Below are 17,047 nucleotides of genomic sequence, written 5' to 3'. Positions count from 1 at the left end.
TATGTACCATCGAAACTTGGGCAATTGTTTGTGCATTACAAAGAAGGTGTTGGAGTGGTACAAATGGCAGCAGAAATGCCTTCAGCAGCACATGCTGGACTTGACATCTGCTCAGGCTGGCCAGGTTTAATGGGGGCTTGGGAATTTGGAGGTGGGGCTGGGTTTGCAAGTCATGCCCGTTGGGAGTGTTTCACTAGCCCAACATCCTGGTTGAAGAGTCTGAGCAAGGGTGGCTATTCATAAAATTGTAGGACTGGAAGCCATCTAGTCCAATCCCCTGCCCTCATGGCCGGACTAAGTATTACCTAGATCAGGGCTACTCAACATTTGGCCCACGGCTGCCCGAGGTGCAGTTTGGGTTTACGCGGGGCTCAACACACAGTCCGCGGGTGGGAACCAAAACAAAATAGGAGTCAATATAATGGTCTTCTGTTGATATGTGTATTAGTAGTTAAATTCCTGGACTGTCATTGCTCATTAAAAGTGCTGTCATATGGGTGGAAATTGGGTAAATATTGCATTTCATTAATATCAGCAGAACTGACTTAAATGGGTCCTGTGTGTTGTGTAGTCATGCCTTAATCTTTGTATTCATGCCCGTCAGTGTGAAAGAAGCTATTTGCATATATTTGCATATATATGCAACCACACTTAAGTTGTGGCCCTCAGCATGTGCTGTGAGTATCCTTGTAGCCCCCAGAGTTTCCACAGTTGAGTAGCCCTGACCTAGATAATTCTTGACAGGTGTTTGTCTAACCTGCTCTGAAATATTTCCAATGATGGAGATTCAGCAGTGCCCCTGGGCAATTTATTCCAGCGCTGGAGAATGGGAAGGATTGAAAGTAACCACAGGTTACAGGGCGCTGTTGTGCTAAGAGCTGTTTCAATACACAGCACCTCGTTCCTGCCCTGAAGAACCTGTAGAGAAGACAGAGAATGGGGAGGAGAACGAGTATTATCTTCATCCCACAGAAGCAGGGATGCAGCACAAGGTGAAGTGATGAGCCCAAGGCCACGCCGGCGGAGTGGGCAGCGGGTCAGCTTCTCAACTCACACTAACCCTGCCACCTCAGGAGCACTGGAGGTTCATTCCAGATGCTCATGCTCTACCTTGTTTGGAAATCGCCTTTATGGGATGTTGTGGTTTTGACTAGGCCCCACGTAGTACCAGAGCCAGTATCTCGCATTGCTCCCCGCTTGGTGTTTGCACCTCCCGCCTGCTCCACATCAGCCTCCCTGCCCTGCTGCTGCCCCTGCCGCCTGCAGCCCTGGCCCTGACCCCGCCCCCCACAGCTCCTGCTCCAGCATCTCTATAGCCACTCCCCAACACAGTGGCTAGCTGGCTGCAGGTGCCACTGGGGAGGAGGGGGAATATGGAGAATTGCCAGCTGTTCAGTGGCAGTGGCTGGAGCCCTGGGCCCTTTAAATTGCTGCTAACAGGTGCTCTGTGTGGCTCTGAGGGGAAGGCACCATGTTTTGGGTGGTGCTGAAGGCTGGTTGCCCCTAGCCCCACCCCTTCCACCTGAGGCCCTGTTCCTTACAGAGGTGTGGAGCCGACCCCAGCTTACCTTGCCCAGTGGGGGCTGTTAGGCTTGCTGAGTGCAGGGCACCAGGATCCGTAAGGAGGCCCTGGGCCTTGTGCACCCCTCCCCACGGTTCATTTTCTGTCAGTTGCCCCACACATCTGCTTGCTAATGTGTAACTATTTAGCAAATGGGGAACTATTTCCTCCAGTGGGGAAATTCCAAACCTTGGGAGCCCACACAGTCAGAACCCCCAGATGGGCCAGGTGCCCTAGCAGAGGCTAAACATTCCCAGACAGGCTCTCTGTAACTTTGCAGGGAAAGACTGCAGGCACAGAGGACAAGGTTTACGTGAGGCCCAACACACAGGCTGCGGCTATTTTGAAATAACTCCGCTATTTTAATAACCCTAACCCTAACCCTCGGCTATTTTGAAATAACAAGTGGAGCGTCCACACTACCAAGCCCGTTATTTTGAAATAATAACTCTTGCTTTCCATGAGGAATAACGCTTATTTCAGAGTAGACACTCCACTGCTGCTATTGTGGAATAACTACTCCCCAGAGTCATTCAAAGTAATTACTCCCCAGTGCTTCCTGGGGCTCTAAATTGAGGCAGGGCCCTAGATTAAGGGGTGAATTGCTCCTTCCTTTGAAACATCTGGTGCTGGCACCTGTCAGAGATAATTTAGGAGACTAAACTGAGCTGGGGTGTGATCCTGTTGGTGGCTGAATGCAAACAGTGGGTGAAATGCCATTATCAGTGAGAGTTGGCTTCTCTCTGTGAATGCAAACCTATTGGTTTAATTGATTCTGTACAGGTGCAGCTGGGAGAAGAATTTGGCTGCCAATTTCTACAGTATTTTGGGATTATATGCAATATAGACAGGTAAGCTATTAATATTTAATATTATTGCAGAGCTGGATTGTTTAGCACAAGTTGGCATCATTTTTCCCTGGGTTTTTTCAAGTCCATGGGAATTTAGCAGGTGTGGAAGTGTTTGTTACCTTGTACTGTATCATTACGTGGTTATCATTTTCCCCTCTCTATATTTCTGGGTTATCACTGGCCTAGTGGTTTATCAGGAGACAGTGCACATAAATTATTTTAATTGCTAGTTCAAACAGAGCAGCTTATCAAATGTTCAGTATAAAATGAATTGCACTGGGAAAGTGTTGCCATTGCATTTTTAAAAATGATTTGCTATTTGATTCTGCTTAGTTGCTTGGGTAAGTTATAATTAGAAGATTTGAGATAGGGATGGGAGGGTGGCTGACCCAGGTTAAGAATCCATATAATGGACTGCATTCATTTCTTTGTGGGTAGGGGCAATTTTTGGAAGCCCTGTGAGATACGAGGTTCACAATGAGCGAGTAATTGGAGGACATGAGGCACAGCGAAACAGCTGGAAGTGGCAGGTAAAATTTGTATTTGAAATCTTTTGCTTATTAAAAAACAAAAGGGTTTGAGAACATGACAGCAAAGCAGAAATATGGGATATCAGACATGGACAAATTTTCTCTGGTGCTAGTCAAAGCAAATATACCACTTTATTTATCCATTGGTTCAGCATGTTAACATGAAACAGAAGCTGTGGTTCATGAACTATAAAGGATTAGAAAACATGCTTTAAACTGATAGACTCAAAGAGCTGCATATATTTATCTTACCATAAATATCTTACTAAAAACATCCACTTATTGTGCAGTGGCAGTCAATAAAGCAAATAGATTGTTAGGAATTATTAAGAAAGGGACAAAGAAGACAAAAAATATCTTAGTGCCTCTATTTAAATCCATAGCACACCCACATGTTGAATACTGCGTACTCAAAAAAATCTTGGCATTGGAAAAATTTCAGAAAAGGACAACAAAATGTATTAGGGCTATAGGACAGCTGCTATATGAGGAGAGATAAATAAGACTGAAACTTTTCAGCTTGGAAAAGAGATGACGAAGGGAGGGAGATGATAGAGGTTTATATACGGACTGGTATGGAGAAAATAAATAAGCAAGTTTTATTTACTCCTTCTTATAACACAAGAAGTAGGGGCCACCAAATGACATTAATAGGTAGCGGGTTTAAAACAAACAACATGAAATATTTCTTCCCACAGTGCAGTCAATCTGTAGAACTCCTTGCCCAGAGGATGTTGTGAAGACCAAGTCTATAACAGGGTTCAAACAAGAATTAGATAGATTCATGGAGGTTAGGTCCATTAATGGCTATTAGCCAGGATGGGCAGGAATGGTGTCCCTAGCTTCTGTTTGTCAGAAGCTGGGAATGGGTGACAGGGCATAGATCACTTGATGATGACCTGTTCCATTCATTCCCTCTGGGGCACCTGACATTGATCACTGTCAGCTGACAGGATACTGGGCTAGATGGACCTTGATCTGACCCAGTATGGCCGTTCTTATGCACCAAAGAGAAGGTTCAGGGGAGATTGGATTACACCTATAAATATCTACATGAGAAATGAATATTTAATAATTGGCTCTTTAATCTATTAAATATATAACATAATCCAATGCCTGGACAATGAAGTTGGACACGTTCAGAGTGGAAATAGGATATACGTTTTTGACAAGAGAATAATTAACCATTGGAAAAATTCATAAGGGTTGTGGTGGATTCTCCATCATTCAGCATTTTAAAATCAAGGTTGGATGTTTTCCTAAAAGATATTTTCTAGGAACCTTTTTTGTGAGGTTGTATTCCTGTGTGAGGATGTTCACAATGATCCCTTCTGGCTTTGGAATTTATTAATCAATGAAAACCAACATGACTTTAAAATCCTATTTGAATTCACAAGCCCAGCATTTAGAAAAAAAATTGTGTTGTTTGTATACTAAGTAATTTAATATGGAAACTAGCAAGAGACAATAAGACTGGAATCTTTTGTTGCCATTTTTACAAAGTTACCTTTTCAGAATGTAGCTACATTTTAACAAGCCCAATTTTCCTTTAATAATCATCTATGTTCAGCAGAAGTCAGTGACTCCCAACCTTGTCTACATGTATAATTTGCATTAGTCCAACTACAATCTGTTTTAAAATCAATTTAGCTAAACTAGTACAAACCTCTGTGTGGACATACTGAATGAAATCTGTTCATAACTACCTTATGTCTATTATCTTAATTCAGAAATTTTGGGTATGTCTAGACTACATCCCTCTGTCGGCAGAGGGATGCAGATTAGGCAGGTTGACATTGCAAATGAGGTAGGAAGGCATAAGGGATCTGTCGAAAAAGACTTTCTTTCTTGACAGATTCCCCTCTAGACTGCCACTTTTTGCCGACAAAGTGCCGAGTTGGCAAAACGTGGTGGCCATTTTATGCAAATTAGGCATGGGATATTTAAATCCCTGCCTCATTTGCAATGTCGACCTGCCTAATCTGCATCCCTCTGCCGACAGAGGAGTGCAATCTAGACATAATAATTCCCATTGTTAAAGTAAGTTTGGGTATATAGCTTTCCTTAAAAATATGAAGAAAATACAAAGCAAGATATAAGTGCTTACTAAATGATGTTACAGCTATGATTTCACTCAAGATACTATTCTAATATTAATATTAACATTAAATACATTGATGAACTGTAAATGGAAACTGCACTCTAAAGTTATTAAGGATTCACTTTATTAGGTTACTTTGTACATCGTCTACATAATAACTTTCTCAGGCTGGGTCTACACTAAACCTGGAGGGTGGGCTTAACGTACGCAACTTCAGCTATGTATACGTAGCTAGAGTTAGTTTACCTTAAGCTGGGGTTGGAGCCATCCACACAGTAGGACAACGAGAACAAATGCTCCCATTGGATTCCTTTACTCCTCACAACTGTGAGGGGTACAGGCACTAGCTGGAGCTGCCCTCTGCATTCAATTTATGGGTCTATACTAGACCTGCTAAATTGAATGCCAGAACATCGATCTCCAGCACGGCAAGTGAAGACATGCCCTCAGAGGAGTCCTGTGGCACCTTAAAGACTAAAAGATTTATTTGGAATTAAGCATTTATTGTTTTTCAACTGTTTTTTCAAGTTGTTTTTACCCACAAAAGCTTATGCCCAAATAAATCTGTTAGCTTTAAGGTGCCACAGGACTTCTCATTATAATAACTTCTGGTATGTTTGTACTCTGGACCTTAGTTATTTGACCATTAGTATAACAATAAAAAGACTTCATGTTTGATATTAACTAATATAAAGTCTAATCTGACTGAAATTATTTAAAGAGGTGCTGTTGAAATTAAAAATTTGTATTTTCACACACACACCCTGGAAATTCACAATTGTTAGCAATACATCTTTGTGACTGACTAGCCCAATTGACCATCTTTGATTTGAAGGCTGTTGTGATGGGGTGTGCAGGTCTTCTGTAGTGACTCTGAAAACTCTACCCTGCCCAGTGACAAGCCTTGGAGGAAACCTTGCGGAGCTAACCAACATTCTGGGGTTTCACAGGTTAACGTGCAGCTAGGTTCAGAGGGAGCTCAGGGAGACACTGCCTCCTGGGAGCTAATTAAGTGCAGCTAAGCCTATTTAGACACATCATCTTTAGATTAAGGGTGTCTTTATCTAGGTAATATCCTTATTTTATTGCTGGTCAAAATGAGACAGAGAGGTTTAAAGTCATGGATGGTTCTCTGTAGACCCATGGGAGGGATTCCCATTTCAGTACTCACGTGGGGGCTGTTGTCTTCCCATATGTCATTTTAGTTTGAACTTTCATCCCAAATAATGTTTTTCTAACCCCATAAAATTTATTCACATGAGTTAATTATGCACAAACATAAGGATTCTGCATACATTAATGATAAAGATGTTCCACAGCCAAACATTGCACCTACATGTTAATCCTGAACAAGTGGCTTTCTGTAGCGTACTAGTGTTGAGGTGCTAAAGAGTTAATGGTGGTATTGTAATGCTCTGCTAATCCGAACTCTCAGATTCAAGCCTTGTTTGGATTAGGTAAAGTGTTTTTCTTTCAATCCAGTTAACTCCAAAGGGTGTTAAATTGGGTCTACATTGAGGATAAGTAAACAATTGAGTTAAGCCATCTTCATTGATCTTACTCAATTCAAAAAATTACCCCTTCTTCATAAGTTAGACAATTTTGGAGACGACTTACTTCCTACCACTGCACTGGATAGCACACATTTAAGCAGACACAGAAAGCAAGCTCCAGGGAGGGTGTGGGTGGATTGCAGGGCATGTAACAGACTGAAATAACTCTGGTAAACTGCTGCAGAGCTTGGAATGGAACGCTGAGGTTCAATATTTTACCATTTGATACAGGTGTCCCTCCAAATAGCCGATGCATACTATCCTGACTATTATTCTCATATCTGTGGTGGGACCCTTGTTAGTCCCAACTGGGTCATGACTGCTGCCCACTGTATCCTAACGTAAGTAAAATAAAATAATGAGAGGTAAAGTAATAAGAGGCTTGTAACTCTTGCTACAAATCCCAGTTCTGGTTCTCATTCTGGACTGCTACCGGGCAGGGCCACTGATGGAGGCATGGGAAGAGGGGGTAGCTGTCCCGGGCTTGGTGATTTAAAAGGGCCCAAGGCTCCCTGCCCCACCATTGCTACCACAGCAGTGACAGCAGCTGGAGCCCAGGGCTGATTAAACTACTGCCAGAGCCCCAGGTGGTGCACTCTAGAGAGTGCTGAAGGGCTGACTGGGAAAGGCTAGCTCCGCCCCTTCTGCCTGAAGCCACACCCCTTCCAGGGGGACCAGAGCCAGCCCCCCTCATCTTGCCCAGGGCCTGGCAAAGTCTGCTGGCTGCCCTGTTACCGGGCCATTTAAACATTTGTAGAATCGTAGAAGATTAGGTATGGGAGAGACCTCAGGAAGTCATCTAGTCCTACCCCTTACTCAAAGCAGGACCAATCCCAACTAAATTGTTCCATCCAGGGCTTTATCAAGCCTGGCCTTATAAACCTCTAAGGATGGAGATGTTACCTCCTTCCTAGAATCTCATTCCAGTGTTTTACCACCCTCCTAATGAAATATTTTTTCCTAATATTCAACCTAGACCTCCCCCACTGCAACTTGAGACCATTGCTCCTTGTTCTGCCATGTGCCACCACTGAGAATAATTTAAGCTCCATCTTCTGTGGAAGCCCCCTTCAGGTAGTTGATGACTGCTATCAAATCCCTCCCTCCTCATTCTTCACTTTTGCAGACTAAATAAGGCCAGTTTCTTCAGCCGCTCCTAATAAATTGATGTGTCCCAGACTCCTAATAATTTTTGTTGTTCTCCTCTGGACTCTCTCCAATTACATCCTTTCTGTAATGGGAGTTGAAAACTGGCCTGGTACACCAGGGCATAATCCCTTCCTTCTATCTGCTGGCAATGTTCCTCCTAATGCAGCCCAATAAGCCATTAGCCTTCTTGGCAGCAAGGGCACACTCTCTAGTCATATCCAGCTTCTTGTTCACTGTAATCCCCAGGTCCTTTTCTGCAGAACAGCCACTTAGCCAGTCTGTCCCCACCCTGTAGCAGTGCGTAGGATTCTTCCATCCTAAATGCAGGTCTCTGCAGTTGTCCATGTTAAATCTCATCAGATTTCTTTTGGCCCAATCCTCCAAATTGTCTAGGTCACTCTAGACTCTGTCCCTCCCCTCCCCCATATATATAGCTTTCCCCCCAGTTTAGTATCATCTGTGAACTTGCTGAGAGTGCAATCCATCCATTATCCAGATCATTAATGAAGATGTTGAATAAAAGTGGCCCCCAGACAGACCAGTGGGGCACTCCACTGGATTCCAGTGGCTTGATGTCTAGCTGGCAGCTGGGTGCCAGTCACTACCATACTCCAGCAAAGACCTCCCCAACTCATATTCATGAGTTGGCAGCTGGTACCAGAGTTTCCAAAATAGTAAAATGTGGATAGTATTGCTTTATCTCACAGGTATGTCTGTAAAATCACTCTGAAGAGCCTCACATGGAATTATCTAAGAAGACTGTGGAATTTTTGAGAGAGAGTTAGACAGACAGAAAAATAATGATTGTAATTAATTTTCAATTTATTTTCAGGACAATTGGAACAAATTACCAAGTGGCTCTTGGCGAGCACAATCTCTTTGAGTTGGATGGCACTGAATATTTTATTGGTGTGGACAAAATATTCATTCATGAAGACTGGAACCCTTATGATATTGGGAATGGGTAATTTGTTTTGAATACAATGTTGGCATTGACATGAGTATGAATGTTCTTGCTTAGGGGCCAGTCCAGCAAATGTTTATGTACATATTCTATTCATCACCCTCTGAGGTTTAGGATGGCCTTGTAGAAAACACTGGACTGGAACTCAGAACATCTGGGTTCAATTTCTGATCTGTAATCTTCCTGTATGACTTAGTAAATTATTCAATCCCTCTGTGCCTTCAGTTCTCCATCTGTAAAAGGCATTTTAAGGCTACATTATTAAATTTATGGTGGCACAGGAAGCTATATAAGCATCTAGATAGGTAAGGAAAAAGTGAGCAAGGATATTCAGAGTTTGGTCGTGACTGACTCAAGAATTTTGCCTCATAGCATGCAAAGGGCTAATATCTGTGTCCTGTTTCAGAAATGACATTGCCTTGCTGCATCTCTCTTCACCGGCCTATGGTAACGGCTTTGTTGAGACAGGAATGCTTCCGGCTGAAGGCGACATTTTGCCTAATAATTCTCCATGTTATATTACTGGATGGGGAGTGTCTAGCGGTAAGTGGAAAAAAGTTAATCCTCATTCCAGGACTGACCTAGACCAGAGACCCAGCACAACTCGTTTTCTCAATAAAACCTATTGTCGTGCAACATCTTTGACAGCTTAAGTAGGATGAACATGGTGCATGGGTCTTCTAATGGCTCCCTGCAGAGGTGCGAATGTTGCGTTCTGCTCTTGCATCACATCCTGTATTTTCCCACAGTAAATATTTCTGAAATAGCATGATGTTTATCACCATTTAGCATTCAGTGTGGACACGCATTGCCACTTTTAATGTCTCAGTGACAGTGGCTTATCCTGGGATCTGCTCTAGGGTTGGCAATGACCGGCTATCATGATTCAAGTGGTAAAAGCTTGTTTTGAGCACTAAACTTAGCAGACATGACTGACTAGACACAGGGAGGAGATCCTATGAGTAAACAGGGGACATATTGGCCTCATCCTGCACCCAATGCTACTATGGTTCCATAGAGTTGTACCTTACTCAGTAAGTAGTACTGCCAATAAGGTACTACTCAATGGCTACGTCTACATTGGCATGATTTTCCGGAAATGCTTTTAATGGAAAAGTTTTCCATTAAAAGCATTTTTGGAAAAGCGCATCTAGATTGGCACGGGCGCTTTTGCGGAAAAGCACTTTTTGCGGAAAAGCGTCTGTGGCCAATCTAGATGCGCTTTTCCGCAAAAAAGCCCTGATCGCCATTTTCGCGATCGGGGCTTTTTTGCGGAAAACAAATCTCTGCTGTCTACACTGGCCCTTTTGCACAAAAGTTTTTCGGAAAAAGACTTTTGCTCGAACAGGAGAAGCATAGTATTTCTGCAAAAGCACTGACAATCTTACATGAGATCGTCAGTGCTTTTGCAGAAATTCAAGCGGCCAGTGTAGACAGCTGGCAAGTTTTTCCACAAAAGCAGATGATTTTGTGGAAAAACTTGCCAGTCTAGACACAGCCAATGAGAATAAGGGCAGCAGAGGTGGTACTTTATTTTTAATTATTGTGTCTCAGGAGCAGAATATTGTCTTTTCTCCTTTTAGCTGGTGGCAGCGCGCCTGACAAACTTCAAGAAGCGATGCTCCCAGTGGTTGACCATGCCATCTGCTCTCAGCCTAACTGGTGGGGCTCTAATGCAAAGGATACCATGGTGTGTGCTGGTGGAGATGGCGTGAAGGCCGGGTGCAGTGTAAGTGCCATATTTTCTGTGATTTCTCAACCCTTTCTCTTTTCCCCTTCACCTCCTTTCCAATACAAGCCCATTCCTACAGGAATTGAAAGTAATTTACAACACACTCCCACAACGCATGCAACATTGCAAGAGTTCAAACCTTCCTGAAAAGCTAAGTTCTATTTCTTGAGCTGCGTTCTCTTTATTTTTATTGCTGCTAATTGACCCCTCCCATAGCGAACCCATAGAAAGAGAGTGAAAAAGAGGACAGCTCCAGAGTACTTCTTCAAGTGGGGTCTCAGTGGGTTTTCCAGTTTAGGTGTCAGTGTGTCCCGGTGCTGTCAACTAGAGATTTTTGGTATCAGGGTCCATCCTGGCTGTATGTGCGCAGTGATTGTCTTGCAGCACCGTTGGCACCTTGACTAGTCAATGCTTGCAGCCTGTCCCCCTCACATCCTTCATCACTGTTCTTGGACTGAGACGCAGCCCTGCAGCAGTGTCAAAAGACAGTCTAGGAAAATCATTAGTTAGAAATTATGAGTGTTAATTCGGTTTTAAGTAAGTTACTACTTAGCTATTTCTCATTCCTTTTGGTTTGCATGTCAAAACTTCGGTTATTCAGTTTTAAAAATTATCTTGATGAGGGACAGTAAAAAGATGCCTGGGTGTTCCTTGTGTAAAGGCATGATGCTGATTTCTGTCGGCCATTCACTCATTGCTTAGTGCACTCACTGCAGCGACCTAAGAGGTACAGCCAGATGAGACCGAGATCTCCTACAGAAACTCATTCTCATGGAGAAATCCCTCCAGGCAGCTTCTGATGCCAGACAACAGAGCCCCTCAATCAGGGACTCTGTGGGCAGTTACCCTTAGAAACAGCAAGAACTCACTCCTCCAAGAAAGTGAGGAGAAGGGACACATCGTGTCAGGAGAGGGAACCATTGAAAAGAACAGTCTCCTGCAGTCTCTAGCCTCGCTTCCGGCCAGGCTGAGAGTGAGCACCGTAAATGCACCAGGAACCTCCAGCTCTACGTGCACAGGGCAAGAGGCAAACACAAGCAAAACGCCTTCTCCATGGCACCAGCAATGCTGGTGAACAAGACATCATCGCAGCTCTTAAAGCCGATGCCCTCACCATCAATGCCTCCAACAGTATAAGCACTAATAGATCCATTTCGGCACCACTGGCACAGACAAAGGTAACATAAAAATCAGCACTGACCACAACACTTGCAAAAATATCGAAACAGAAGCTCATGGCACTTCACCAATTCATATATCAAGAGGATATGGTGGTATCTTCCATCACAGGCTTACCATCATTCAGTACTGATGAATCCCTGGTACCAACAATACTGGAGCAACTTAACTCCCCCATCATGCCATTCTCCAGCGATGAGGAGGATGAATTCAAGAAGGGCACCTTTTCATTGTGCTACTCTTCACTGACCAGCACTGGACCAATGCTGGGATGTGTCAAATCCTGAGACCAGTGGGACAGACACACACAGCCATGATCCGGATACCATGGATGTTCCCCTCTGTGCCATTCCTGATGCGATGGTCACAATGGAGCACATGGGCAGCCTACCTAAATCATATAATAGACCAAATAGGAGGCATTAAAACCTCAGTACAGGAACCCTCAGTGGGCTCTGTGTAAATGGATGACCACAGAGAAATGCACCTGGGACAAGACACATCACCTGCCCATAACTCCTCGTCATTCGTGAATGACCTCCGCTTCCTATGGCTGTAGATTATTTTAAACAATTCCAAGAATTGTTCTGGTGAGTAGCACAATGCCAAAACATCCCAGCTGAGGAAGTAGCTGATACCCAACATCAACTTCCAAAGGTCCTCCACATATCTCCTACTGCCAATTAATGATGCAATAATGAATTTAGTGGAAACAGTATGACAAATAGGTCCACTGATGAGAGCAGGGGGGACAGTTCTCCAGAGCTTGGTGATTCAAAGGGCTTCAAAGCTCTGCTCACCACCACTGTTGCAGTAGCAGCGGTGGCAGCCAGCACCCGGCGCACCTTGGAATCACTGCTCCAGTGCTGGAGCTTCATGCCGGGCACTCCGAGCAGCTCTGAACTCTAGGAGGTACCACAATGCGGGTGGTGCTGAGGATTGGCTGCCCCCAGCTATGCCCTTGCTGTCTGAGACCCTACCCCATTCATGGATGTGGAGCTGACCCCACCCCACATTTTACCTCCGGGCCCATGCTGGCTGTTGGCTCAACTCAGACACTTGGGGATCTATCATTACGGATCAATAGGTCTTGGAAATAACTCTACTGGGTTATAGTTATGCCACCCGCTTCAACAGGCATTTGATAAGTGCCTTAAACATTAATTATATTGCATGGGATGGGGCAGAAAGAGTTATCTTGCTCTGTGTGTGTGTGTGTGTGTGTGTGTGTGTGTGTGTGTGTGTGTGTGTGTGTGTGTGTGCTTGTTCAGATAACAAATAGTTATGGGCTTGATTCTACAATGTGCCATGTTCCTTCTGGGAGGTGCTGATCACTCATTGCTCCCTTTGGTTTCAGTATGTATCGGCGGTACTCATCATCTCTCAAAATGTCCTAAGCACATCACAATATCTGGCCCAGTGACTGGAGTGTTCATGAGTTAATTAGTTGTCACCACCTTTCCAACCCTTTTTCTAAACTTCTAAGAAAATCTGGGTGCAACTAACTGTGTCACTTCTCCCCACTCTGGTTGCAGGGCGATTCAGGGGGCCCTTTGAATTGTTACAGGAATGGTTACTGGCAAATCCATGGCATTGCTAGTTTTGCGATTGTCCCCTTCTGCGACACCTATCAGAAGCCTACAGTCTTCACACGGGTATCAGCTTTCATCCCCTGGCTCTATAATGTAAGTCCCTCCAAACTTAAGGGTTTACGTTTATTCTGGGATAAGTTTGACCCAGTCCATTCAGTTATTACATTAAGAACAGAACTGAGAAACGTTGAAAGTTTAAAATCCAAAATGCTTTGGCCTTATTTTTGGCACATTCATATATTTCTGATGAAGGAGAATAAGTGCAGTCACTGTCTGGGAATACTAGGATTGAAATACAACACGTAAGGCTGACAAATCCTGCTTAGCCATGAAGTATGAAATCTGATAAATTAAGCTTTACTTATACAAGAAAATAAAAGACATGGCAACAAACTATTGGTGTAATCCTATGGCCTGTGTCATGTAGGAGGTCAGATATGCTGGTGCTTTTTTGCCTTAAAATCTATGAGTTGCCTGATATATTTTGAGACTGACACCTCGACAATGCTGCGTGCACACGTACAGCAGCCATCCCAGATGAGTAGGACAAGCATGGTTGTAGCAGTTGGTTCTAATATCTGAGACGATGTCTTTAGTCATGTTTGTCAGGAATCTATGCAGTCTGCTATTATATCTCTGAATCCAACCTGGGGCAGTACAGTTGTAGACTGTATCAACAAATGAGCAAGTGCTAAAGCTGACCTAGTTCAGCTGATTTCCCCAATGCAGTCAAAGCTTTGGCTTTTGGAAATGTCCCAAGGGCCCTTCCTCCCAATGATAGTGTGCACCATAATGGGGTGTCTGCTTCCAGGGTCACAGGAAAATGCTGAAGTACGATCATGCTTGTAAGATGTGCTCTGTACCAGACATCCTTAAAAGCAAATGGATGTTCTAAACCATTATGAATACATTTATTGCAGAAGATGGCTGTCTCTGCAATGCATCCCTCACCTAGTAAAAAGAGAGCCAACTTTCAAAGGGTTAAATGGCATCTTACCTGCACCACAGCAGTTAGTGTCAACAGGAATCCACAGAAACCCAGTGGATTCATTCAAAGTAACTTACCCTTTAGTTGGAGAGTGCCCGTGACTAACCTGAACTCAGTATATTTGGAAAGTTGTTGTCTTATTATCAGATTTTTAGCCTTGCTTCAGCTGCACGTGGAAGCCTTGTGAATCCAGCCAACTAGGAATTCCCCTCCTATAGGAAAACACCTTGTTAGTATAAAGCTAGTGTAACACACACACCTAGGGTGTGTCTAGACTACATGCCTCCTTCGACGGAGGCATGTAGATTAGCCAGATCGGAAGAGGGAAATGAAGCCGCGATTAAAATAATCGCGGCTTCATTTAAATTTAAATGGCTGCCCCGATCTGCCGATCAGCTGTTTGTCGGCAGATCGGGGGAGTCTGGACGCGATGCCCCGACAAAGAAGCCTTTCTTCATCGACACAGGTAAGCCTCGTGAAACCAGGTTTACCTGTGTCGATGAAGAAAGGCTTCTTTGTCGGGGCATCGCGTCCAGACTCCCCCGATCTGCCGACAAACAGCTGATCGGCAGATCGGGGCAGCCATTTAAATTTAAATGAAGCCGCGATTATTTTAATCGCGGCTTCATTTCCCTCTTCCGATCTGGCTAATCTACATGCCTCCGTCGAAGGAGGCATGTAGTCTAGACACACCCCTACTGTGTGGTTACTGAGTAATGCAAGAGTAAACCTAGACTATAACAACAGTTAAGACCAAGAGACCTCTACAGCATGGGTTGGGAGCCAGCTGGCTTTTAGCTCAGAGGGTAAGCGCTCCTATAGTCTGCTTTAGAGGCCCCAGGTTCAAATCTGCTGGGTGGCGGTTTTACTAGCAAAGCTAGTCATCTCCTTCTGGCTTCCCTCAGTCCCCTGGCAGGGGACATGCCAAGAACATGATGACTGGGGTGAAGAGGACATGGCTGAAGTGCTGAGGCAATTCCCAGCACATAGAACAGCCCTGAAGCTGCACCAGGAGTTGAACCAGCCCCACCAGCTCCAGTACGGAGAGAGCCCAGGGATAGAATATTCATATTTGCCCCACTTCCCTGAGCTGGGCTGAATGGAGAGATCTGGCACAGCTGAGGACTGGCCTAGCATTTGTATTCAGCCATTTTAAAATAGTGTGAGAAGAAAACTGAATATATTCTGTACTGAACCCTCTTCTCTTTGTTGTTTTCAGACTATGAAGAATAATGGTGGATTTTAAGGATCAGCGTGTACATGAATGTGAACTACTGAGCGAAGACCTATGCCTGTTAATTTCTCCCTCTTTTTGGTGACATTAATAGGCTGCAATAATAATAATAATAATAATAATAAAACACTGAATTAAAAGTCTGTACTACTGTGCATTACAACATAGGAAGCCCATGCACATGGGAAAAGGTAGCAGTTGTACTTGTCTTATGGATATTGTGAAGGTGTGGACTAAGCCCAAGGTTTCCTGCTGGAGACCTCAGAGCTCTGCCACCCCTATCCCAGGAGAGGAACAGTGAAGAGGTCCTCCAAGCAGGCTAGAGTGGTTGCACAAGAAGCAACCAATCAGAGCCCAGGAGAGCTCTATAAAAAGGAGTGGCAGAACAGAGTGAAGGGAAGGTTGATAAGAGTTGTTGGGCTGAGCTGCTACTAGGTAGTAGAAGGAGATGGACTGGATGCCCAGCTGCCTGAGGGACCTGCAATACAAACATAGCTAAATGGGGAGGAACCAGGGCAGTGAGATGCTTCTGGCTAGCTGCTTGGATTGGGTGAGAACTGAGCTTGGAGAGAGCCCCAGAAGAACAGTGTTTTAAGGGAAAACCCCAAGGCTAAGATTATTTCAAAACAGATTATTTAACCTGCTCTTAAATATCTCCAGTGATGGGGTAAAGGAGGATGCTCTGGGCTGGGACTGAGGGTTTTAGAAAGCAGGAGGAGATTCATTGCTGGGGCAGGGAGTTGGAGCATTGGAGGGGGTAAGGTGGGCAGGCTCAGGGTGGCACTTATCTCCAGCAATTCCCAGAAGCTGCGACATGTTGCCCTGCAGGCTCCTACGCGAAGGCAAGGCCAGGTGGCTCTATGCACTATCCCATTGGCAGGCACTGTCCCCACAGCTCCCATTGGCTGTGGTTCCAGGCCAATGGGAGCTGCAGAGCTGGCACTTGGGGCAGGGGCAGCATGCAGAACTCTCTGGCTCAGGCTGGGGATATAGGATGTGGCTGCTCTCAACCCTCCCCCGCCCCCACTCCAGCTCCTGAGTTCTGCAGCTCCTGGTGTGCTCCTGTATCCAGCTTGTCCAGGGGAAAGCCCCTTGGGTGGAAGAAGAGGGGTGAGGGCAGGAGGGCCTGATTCTTGGCCTCCCATTGTTGGGTAGGCTCTGCCACCCCTGTGTAGAGATGGTCTTGGAGTTACGTGAGGGTCAGCCCGGGCCCTAGAGGCCTCAGGCATGTGAGCTTTGGGGCTCCATTTCTCTGAAGGGTAGACTGAGAGTTGGTGCCTAAGAAATGAGCTAGAGACCAAAGGATAGAATAGTGCTACGGCTTGCTGAGACCAAGGGGAGCTTAAACCAACCACGGATCCAGGTGCTTGGTTTTCCCTCATAGCAGTTTAGTGAGTGACCACAAGGGGGCTCTGGATGTATGACAGACAGATTACGCTTTTGGGGTGTTTTCCCTGAGATTCAGTGAAACAGCCTCACTGCTGCATGCACATGTAGGTAGGAATACACTGCAGCTGACAGTTTACTTTCAGGGTCGGCATAAAACTGCCCCTGGTGGAAGTGAACACTCTGCTCACAGAACTTTCTGTATTCCCACAGACCAAAATCTTCCC

General features: G+C 44.8%; 1 protein-coding gene across 2 annotated transcripts; it reads left to right on the top strand.

Moving 5' to 3' along the window:
* Nucleotides 1-2,249: 2,249 nt before the first annotated feature.
* LOC102448958 (elastase-1-like) lies at nt 2,250-15,576 on the top strand. 2 transcript variants are annotated; one of them, XM_089775998.1, is made up of 8 exons: nt 2,250-2,412; nt 2,851-2,942; nt 6,828-6,937; nt 8,578-8,709; nt 9,116-9,252; nt 10,293-10,438; nt 13,156-13,305; nt 15,420-15,576. In XM_089775998.1, exons 3-8 carry the CDS (start codon nt 6,912-6,914, stop codon nt 15,444-15,446), a joined length of 618 nt encoding a protein of 205 aa, XP_089632124.1. In that variant the 5' UTR covers nt 2,250-2,412; nt 2,851-2,942; nt 6,828-6,911; the 3' UTR covers nt 15,447-15,576. The 2 variants fall into 2 exon arrangements, with proteins under 2 accessions (XP_089632124.1, XP_025039124.3); XM_025183339.3 differs by lacking the exon at nt 2,250-2,412 and adding an exon at nt 2,660-2,753.
* Nucleotides 15,577-17,047: the final 1,471 nt, after the last annotated feature.

This window comes from Pelodiscus sinensis, chromosome 2 (genome assembly GCF_052426305.1).
Source record: "Pelodiscus sinensis isolate ZL-2025 chromosome 2, ASM5242630v1, whole genome shotgun sequence".
Lineage (NCBI taxonomy): Eukaryota > Metazoa > Chordata > Testudines > Trionychidae > Pelodiscus > Pelodiscus sinensis.
Note: the sequence above shows the minus strand (reverse complement) of the source record. Positions and strands in the feature narration are given on the sequence as shown.